Below are 9,503 nucleotides of genomic sequence, written 5' to 3'. Positions count from 1 at the left end.
ATTTGCCTTCTGCTTGAGCCCTTGGTATCAGCTCCTATTTCCCCTCCCTCCCCACTCCCCCCGTCCTCTTGAAACCTAGACTGTAACTCTTTATGAGAATAGAAAGCCCCATCTTTCTTCCCAGTGACAGTTGGTTTCGAACTGCTGACCTTGTAGTCAGCTACCCAATATGTAACAACTACACCACGTCTCTTTGGTTCCTTATATCTTTCTTAAAAACAGAAACCTAGCCCACTGCCATGAGTCAGCTCTCACTCGGAAAAGATTTATGGAACATGCCAGTGTCCCCACTTCAGGGTTTTCTGCGGCCATTCTGATAATGGAGGCTATGCAAATGGCCTGAGATGATGTCAGTGTGAAAAACATGTAGTTTGTGATCACAAGGAGAGTTAATATCAGTTTGAAAGTCAATGATGCACTAAGAAAGAACCTCTAGCTATTTTTTAAAAGTATCTTTCTATTTACATCAGTGTACAGAGTTGTGGAAGATCAAAATGAAGTTACTGTATGTTAGCGTGGACACTGCTACCTGCTTAGTACATACCACATAAATCAAAACCCAAACTCACAGCCATCGAGTTGATTCCAATTCATAATACCCCCATGGAACAGGGTAGAACTGCCCCTGAGGTTTCCGCGACTGGTGGTTTGCACTGCTGACCTATCACAGTTAGTAGCCCAACACTTAACCACAGTGAATAGAAAGTGTTATCTTTCTCCTACAGGTGGTTTCAAGCTGTGAAGCTTGCGGTTAGCAGTCCATGCCTAAACACTATGATCAGGGTACCTTAGTCGGAAAATTCCATTTCTTCTTTAGTTCCCCACAAACACCCCCCCCCAACAAACTTCTTAAAGCCCTCTCATATTTACCATTTGACTGACTCCCATCTTGGGCATTAAGAATTTCTCTCACATTAAATATGAGCTGTGCTTATAGGAAAAAAGTAGCCAGCAACAAATCCATCTTTACTCCGTGGAAGTAGCACATTCCCGAAATATCTCTTACGGACCCCGCCCTCTTGCCCGTAGGATTATGTCTAGAGATCTCAATTAGAGATCTTGTAGTACACAAGCTAGTTATTTATGTAACGCCAGAGGGGGTGGCCCTGCCTCTGCCCCCCGGTGGGATGTTCCAGGCTCAGAAAAATTAAGATGTAAATACAAATCAAAAGGCCACTGCAACATTTACTTATATATAAAGGAAGGGGGATGTGAGCAACAATAAACACAAAATCTTGAAATGCTTCTCTTGGGAACTGTTAAGTGGGTAATGCACTCCGAAGAACCCTACCCAACTACGAGGGCACACTCAGAGCCGGGATACCACGTTGCTCCTGCGCAAACTCTAGACTCCACCCTTATTGAGGCGCACCACCTCCCTGCCGGGCTACTTCCGGCTTCGAACACCCTCACCGCGCTTGCGCTGTTTGGATAGGCTTCTGGGGTAAAAGTAATCCGAGTGGGGCCTCTCTGGGACTGCCCCCTCCTCTCCCCTCGCCACGCCCCCTCTTTACCCACCGCTGAAATCTCGCGATGATAGGTACTCTTCGCTATTTTGCGGGCAGGCAGCGCTCCTAGCAGCTGTAATTGCTGCTGCGGGAGAAATTGGAGCTGCCTTCTCCGGCGCTCCCGCCCTCCCCCACTGAGCTTAGCCACCGCCTCTTCTAGCGCTCTCCTCACACACCTATCTCCAGGAGCCGCGGCGGCAGCGGCAGCGGCAAAAGCAGCAGTCCCCAGACCCACCGCCGTTCTCCCCGGGTGGACGCTCAGCCGGTCAATCCCGCAGCCCGGCGGCTGAGGCGGCCCCCGTGTCCCTCACGGGCTTTTCACTCCAGATCTTCTGCTGCCTTCTCATCCTTGCCCGGGAGCCACCTCCCCACGGGCTCGCCGGGGTGGAGGACGACCCGGAGGAGACGAGAGCCACCCTCCCTCCAGGCGGCGCCGGCCCCCTCACCCGCGGGTGTGTCTTATAAATGGCGTCGGAGAGCGACACGGAGGAATTCTTTGATGCCCCTGCCCCTGAAGATGTGCACCTAGGGGGCGGCTACCCCGTAGGGTAAGTAGCAGGAGTGATGGCCCAGAAGGCGAGCATCCCCGTTCCCTGGCTTCTCCCGCGACTCACACCTCTCAGCCCCCGACGCGCCCCCCCCCCCGCCCCAGTGACCCTCAGGCACTGCTAAAGCCCACGGGGGAGGCACGAGAGAAGGGGGTCGCCCTCTTGGGGTAGGCGCGTCTCTTACCCACTCCCAGGACCACTCTCCAGACTTGCCCGGTTCTCTGCGAGGCGGGACAGCTTCGGTGCTTGAGAGCTTGCGACGGGTATTCATTGGGTCCACGTCTTTCAAACATCCATCTGGGCCGGGAACTGCCCTAGATGACGGTGGCAGGGGGTTCTTGCACTTTTTCTTTCTTGCTCCACCGTCGTCTTCCTTTCCCCACTGAGTTACCTCGTCCTCCCGAGATAGCTGTCAACGCTCCCCGAATTGCGGTGCTCTTTTCCTTGCACAGGAGGAGAAGGAGCAGAGGAAAGGTGGGGTGGTTGACTTAGGAAAGTCCCCTAGCTGATGGGCTCAGGACCGGGGCAGTGTTATGAGAAGAGTGCAAGAGTGCCTTCCCTGGGGCCCCCGGAAATCGAAGCTGGGTCCGAAATGGGCCGCGGGACCTCAGGGTGCACCGGTCTCGCGACTCCGGACAGCCCAGCAAGTGCTGAGTAATCTGGCGGTTGGAAGCACGAGAGCCACCGCACCGGGGTGCTTTTCTCGAAATGGGCCAGATGTTTTGGTGGTGATTAAGTGGGGGTGGGATTCTGAGTCAGCAGCACAGTTAGTTTGGACTGCTTTGCTTGACCAGGATGTCCACTGGCCCACTCTTTCACTTTTCAAAGTTGCGTTTAGGGCGAAAGTAATTTCGACGCCCTTTAAAGGAGGGCTTGTGTGAAGCCACAGGCCAGGACATGCCTTCGCAGGCTGGCCACACTAGAGCACGGATCAGATAGATGTGAGGGTTAGTGGAAGGCTCTGGTAGGGTTCCAGTTCAACCAACTACCTTGGATCCTCCTGCTGCCAGGCGAAGGAAGAGGCCCCCCTTCCCCCCAACCCCCCAGTTAGTTGCTACGTAAGTTGGCCCTACATTCTAGAAGAAGGATTCAGACAAGTGATGAGAGCCAAGTCATAAAAACGGGGTATGAATAGTTTACTGGGCGGGGGTGGGGTGGGGTGCGTGTGTGTGTGTGTGTGTGTGTGTGTGTGTGTGTGTATGTTTCTTGCCACACTAATCTTATCGGGTTTTTTTGTGGGATTTGGGGCTAGTGTTGAGACCACTTTGGGGAGAAAGATGTGGGAGTCTGTTTCCCTACAGTCTTGGAAAATCACCATGAGTTGGGATAAACTTGATGGCAGTGGGTTGCGTTGGGTTTTTGGTGAGACTACTTTGGGCAGTCTCAAGATGGCACTGAATCTCCTTCGAATTCATTATCAGACATGTTCCTTGTTTGATGGTAAACCCACCCTTTTGAGCTGTTGAGTCTATGCTGACTCATAACAGCTGCCCTGTAGGACAGATTATAACTGCCCCATCGGGTTTTGGGGGTGATAGTAGATATAATATGTATTTAGACTTAAGTGTGGCTTCCCTTCAAGTGAACTATTGGCTTTTGTGGTTTTGAGAACTCTCAAAGTAATGAACTGGCAATTCAGGTTCCATGATTGAACTACGTGTGTGTGTGTGTGTGTGTGTGTGTGTTTGGGGGGTCGGGGAAGGAAGTAGCATAATCCTTTACTTGCTGTAGTTGATTTAGAGCAGCGTTTCTCAACCTGTGGGTTGCGACCCCTTTAAGGGTCGAACGACCCTTTCACAGGGGTTGCCTGATTAATAGCAGTAGCAAAATTACGGATATGAAGTAGCAATGAAAATAAATTTATGGTTGGAGGGGTCACCACCACATGAGGAACTGTATAAAAGGGTCGCGTCGTCATTAGGAAGGTTGCGAACCACTGATTTAGAGGAACTTAGATTATTTTTCATCAAGTAAAAGAAGTTTAAGTCCGAAGGACACTTACATCTGAATCTGTGTGTGAACGACCTCATCCATACCTGGCACAGAGAAAGAGCAGAGAAGTCGACTGCTTGATCCTTCTCCTTCCTCCCTTGGAATTAGCAAATTTGTTAACTTTATCCATTGCTTAGTTTGAGAGGAAGTACCCAGAACTTGGAGCTATTTAACTTTATCTAAACTAGATGAGTCATTTTGATAGAATTGAGTCACTTGTTCCCCATTGGGTAGCACTTTGATCCTTTGATATACTGGGTGAAAAGTTAAAGAAAAAGTCTGTTGGGACCCAGCTCTCGAATTTTAACTCTCAGTTGCCCAAACACTGAACATGTTGAGGTCTGTGGATAAAACTCCTGTGGCTGTTGGTGGCTTGCAGGGCTCCATGTTGTATTATGAGGGGATTTGGAAGAGAGTTAGACTCAGCTGGGGAATTGCATCTGGCCAGAACTAACAGGGCTGGGAGGGAAGAATGTCTTCTACATTTCCCCCCTCCTTCCTGCTCCGGAGGTTTGCTTATTTGCATAAGGTATATAGTAGGAAGACGTGACTGGGCAATTAGCAGCCACCTGGAAATGCTGCAAGAACTCTTGATTTGTGGAAACGGGTGGTCACTAGATATTTGGTTATCAGAAATAGCCTCCTATCATTTGGTATGAACTGGAGTGTCATCCCATGGAAACTCCTAAGAGGTTAATAGACTGAATGTGGGCACTTTAAGAAATGTTTTTTGCTATTGTGTTTTCAAGAATGCAAAGACCATTTCACCAAAACTCATGAGATTGAGTTCAGCAGTTGAATTCTATTTCCTATTTTATTAGTCAGCAGAATTCAAATACACAATCCATTTCCTAAAACTGATTGATATTGATTTCTTGCATTTCTGTCCCAATGGTGTCTTCAACCATGTATTCTACTTTTTTCAAGCAAATTTCGTAAGTAAAAAAATCAGTGCCTCCCCCTTTTATAGAGACTTTCCATTCTAATATAGCCTAGCTTTTCTGAGAAGCAAGTCATTTCTATTTCCCCAGCTTTACAATGTAAATCACAGTTTTCATACTTGCCCTTTGTTTGATTTTTAAAGATTTTCTGTTCATTTATACCTGTAAGGAACCTTAGCCTCACAGAGGTTAAGTGAATTTTCCTGGGAGATACAGCTTGTAAGTGGCAGAGCTGAGATTTGAAACTCTCTCTTAAGACTCCTCGTCCAGTATTTTTTTTTAAGGTCCATCATAGCTACCCCACACCGGGGTAGGGGTTGAGGGACCCTTCACCAAGGTTCTCTGAAGTAAAATGCTTTCACACCAACCTGCTGAATTGAATATAGGTGTCCAGTTAAAACCCGTAGCCCAACTTTTTCTTTCCCTTGGTTGGAAATCCCTAAATTTCTTTCAGTGATTGTATATTTTTGTTTTATTGGATAGAGATTTTTGTAAGATCTTGGTATGTTACCACTAGAAAGGGACACGAGGCATAAAGTCCTTCCTAGAGAATGGTGGGAAAACCTGAAGCCCAGGGAGGGCAAGTGAATGACTTGGCCAGTCAGGCCACAGCACATTAATGGCAAGAGAGCTGGGATTAGAACCCAGTTCAGTCTCACAGTCCGGAGATTGTTTCTGCTGGGGTGCTGTCCTTTGATAGAGCAGGAAATGGAGGAGGAAGAACTGTGGTATAGTCAAAAAGAGTTGGGGACAGTGAGTCATTTCATTTCCTGCTCTTTAAATTGAGATGACACTTAGAACTCTCCCAACTCGAAAAGTCTGTTATATTGAGGTTTTACAGTAGGTTTTTATTGATAAGCTAGAAGTTCTTGGGACATTGTCCCAGGATTTTATTTGACTTGTTAGTTTACCAAACTTGATGGCGTTAGATGCATAGTTCAAAGAGTCACACATTTGAAATTAAGTATGTACTGAATCAGTTATATATGGGATAAGTGCCTCTGTTAATTAGTGTGTATTATACATATACATACTCACAGTTGTCACCTAAAACGCATTATTAAAATATTTTATATTCTGGTGTGTGTTCAGTGTCAGCCATTTTTTTAAGGTCTGGGGGAGAAAAGCTAGCATTGTAAATTTTTAGAGATGGAAGTGATAAGAGATGAGTTTGCCTAGCCTTCCCATTTAACTGGTTTAGAGAAACCTAGGGTCAGAGAGGGGAAGTGGCACATTGCTGATGAGTTGCAGACTTGAAACTAGAGCCCATGTCTTCTGATTCCTCATTTATGTTAGGTTGCCATGCCTGTGGATAGAGGGGGTATTACTTAATATTCTTCCTATAGGTTTCTGGTACTTACCCTGCTTACTGGGCTCCTCTTCCTAAAACGGTCTCCTCCTATCGTATTTGTTTCTCAATGCCTTGCCACCAGAGAGCATTGACTCTGTGAAAGGGCCCTTACTGTTGCCCTCTACTTTCCCCCAAGTCAGGCTGGGGAAAAAAGGTAGCAATATAGCTTGATCTAAGAACAGTGGCAAGTCTCATGTTGTTATGTTATGCTGTATTATGTGAGTTTCACAATTTTAAAAGTGTCCACCACTGTCTACCAGGTGTAGATTGGAGTAATTGCAAAAGCATGTCCCTTGATTTTAAGTCATGGGGGCTGAGCTCAAACTGTCTTAGAATTATTTTAGTCTACAAAGCAAAAAAAAGTGCGTAGTTGCTTTTGTTGAAAACTCAGCTTCTCACTTCAATTAGCAGAAAATATTTGTCTCTGAAATGAAGGTTGATACAACTTTGAATTTTTTCTAAAAATATGTGCAAAAGGTTATTTTAGGAAAAAGATCTTTTAAAACGGTTGTTTTCTCTTGGGTTGGCATTTAATTAAGCTAGATTGTATTTAATTACTATTGTTTTTGGATTGGTGGGAAAACCATTTATAAGTGCAGTTTTATCACCCCCAAGTAACATTGAGCAGTAGGAAAAACTCTTCCACATATTAACTAATAAATCCAAGCTCCGAATTGTTGACTTAAGGAGATCAAATAGCCTGTAGTGATATGGCAGTTTAGGGGCTCAATCTAAATCTTTACAACTTTTACTGTAAAATGAAAACTATACTGATTTTATGATAACTTAATAGGATAGGATTGATAAAATTTTACCTTTTTAAATGTCTAAACAAACCTGGGTAGTTTTCACATATTGAAGTTAATTAATGGTGTTATTTAATAGGAAATGATTTTTAATTATTGGCATTTCCGACTTACTGTATAGGCTAATAAGCTTTACACCATACTCCATGTGTTCTTTTCAGTTTATTCTTTTGCTTTTGACAATAAGTCCAGTGATGTTGCCAGGCAAGCTCCAAGAAGAGACAGTTTCCATATTCCCCCGCAATCTAGTAGATCCTGTCTAGGGTAGCAGTGGTGTTGTAGTGGAGGTAATGGTGAGGAGAAAGATGATGAGGTCCTGGAGGTTTGAAGAGGTGAAGGTAGCCCCAGCATGAAGTACAGTTTTAAGACAACTGGGATAAGGTAAATCACATCATTTAATATTGTTTTAGATGCACACCTACATATATACAGTGTGAATTAAATAGCTCCTGTTAGAAACTAATAATCTTTAATACCACAAATTTTAAAGTACCGTGTTTCTTTGCAAACTCTGCAACTCATCGATTTTTTTCTATTCCAATGTTAATTTTTGTCTCTTAAGACTGAATGCATTGCATCACTAATCTCCAACAACTATCCCTTTGTAATAGCATCAACTAGAATACATTTCAAGATCAAGAATGACCATTCAACAAATATATTCGCAGATGTCATTGTAGACTTTATATCATCTAGAACCACCACTCATCTGGCAATTTGTCATACTGTGGTGGCTTGTGTGTTGCTGTGATGCTGGAGGTTGTGCCATCAGTATTTCAAATGCCAACAGGATCACCTCACAAGTTTCAGTGGTGCTTCCAGAATAAGGCAGTCTAGGAAGGATAAATTGGTAAACTCCTTCTGTCATGATAGAAACAGATCAGTGAAAAATGAAATTGAGAACCCAGAAATTAACACATTCATCTATGGACAAATGATATTGGACAAGGGATCAAAGTCCATTAAAGGGGTGGAAGCAAACTCTTTAATAATAAATGGTGGCAAAACTAGTCATCAACCAGTAGAAAAATGAAATGGGATCCATACATAAAACCTAAATAAAAATGGATCAAAGACCTACATGTTAAACCTTAAAAGTATAAATGTCCTGAGGGGAATTATGCAACCTAATATTTCATAAAAATTAGAATAATCAAAAACATTGCAACAGATGTGCACATAGAAGACAAAATAAGCAAATAGAATGTCATGAAAATTAAGAACTTGCTTATCAAAAAAAGACTTTGTTAAAAGAATAAACAGACCAACAAAACACAAAGGTTTCAAAGAGAATCTTGAAAAGATAAGCAAAAGATTACAATGAAATGTGCAAAGACCTGGAGTTAGAAAACCAAAAAGAAAGAAGGCATTAACCAAGCTAGAATACTGAAGGAAAAAATTCAAACCTCAAGATTCAATAGTTCTATGGGGGGAAATCTCATAGCAACCCTATAGGACAGAGAAGAACTGCCTCTTCACGTTTCCAAGATTTTAAAATGTTTGCAGAAACAAGACAGCCCCTTCTTTCTCTGCAGAGTGATTGCTGGGTTCAAACCACTGACTTTGTGTTTAGCAGCTCAATGCATACCCACTGTGCTATAAATTCACTATAAATCACAATTGATTTAGTAGAAGTGGGTTTGGATTTTGGTTATGAGCAATATATTGAATACACAGGAAACATCAAAAAAAGATGGAAGGAATAAAAAGAATCACTACACCATAAGGAATAGATGGATATTCTACCATTTCAGGAAGGTAGCATATTATCAATAACTGAAGGAAGAGTAAGTCCAGGCTGCACTGAAACCATTATTGAAAAATGAGCCTCCAGGGATGGAGATTGAGATGATTCAATAAATGGATGCAGTGCCAGAAGTGTTCACTCATCTCTCCCAAGAAATTCAGAAGAAATATACCAGCTACCTGCAAAATAAATGAGAGACATTCATATTTGTGCCTATTCCAAAAGATACTGATGCAACAGAATGTGAAATTATCAAGAATGTGCTATTATTATTATTATTAATAGCACATGCAAGTAAAACTTTACTGATACCTTACTGATCCAAATTGGAAGTTGTTAATCTAGCAATGATTATGCCAATATTGATATTATTTTCATACGTGACAATAACAGAAGTCATTTAGTTTTTAAAAACCAAAGTAGGATTGTACTCATAAGACATTGTGTGTGTTTTGGGGGGTGGGGGAAACAGTCTGATTTAGAAATACTCTATTTGTATGTCACTGAACATCCCCTTACAGAAGGGTCTCGGGGAGGAGATGAGCCAGTCAGGGTGCGATGTAGCAACACTGAAACATACAACTTTCCTCTAGTTCCTAAATGCTTCCTC

The 9,503-nt window shown here is 43.5% G+C and overlaps 1 protein-coding gene across 1 annotated transcript in view; it reads left to right on the top strand.

The window, feature by feature from the left end:
* Positions 1-1,574: 1,574 nt before the first annotated feature.
* Positions 1,575-9,503, top strand: part of WDR44 (WD repeat domain 44) — a 97,202-nt gene continuing 89,273 nt past the window's right edge. The window contains exon 1 of the mRNA XM_045298562.1: positions 1,575-2,056. Coding sequence (XP_045154497.1) covers positions 1,974-2,056 — 83 coding nt within the window. The 5' untranslated portion in view covers positions 1,575-1,973. The remainder of the gene's footprint in view (positions 2,057-9,503) is intronic.

This window comes from Echinops telfairi, unplaced genomic scaffold (genome assembly GCF_000313985.2).
Source record: "Echinops telfairi isolate 266 unplaced genomic scaffold, ASM31398v2 ScPeMD7_7427;HRSCAF=8465, whole genome shotgun sequence".
Taxonomy (NCBI): domain Eukaryota; kingdom Metazoa; phylum Chordata; class Mammalia; order Afrosoricida; family Tenrecidae; genus Echinops; species Echinops telfairi.
This window is presented reverse-complemented; position numbering and strand designations above follow the sequence as displayed.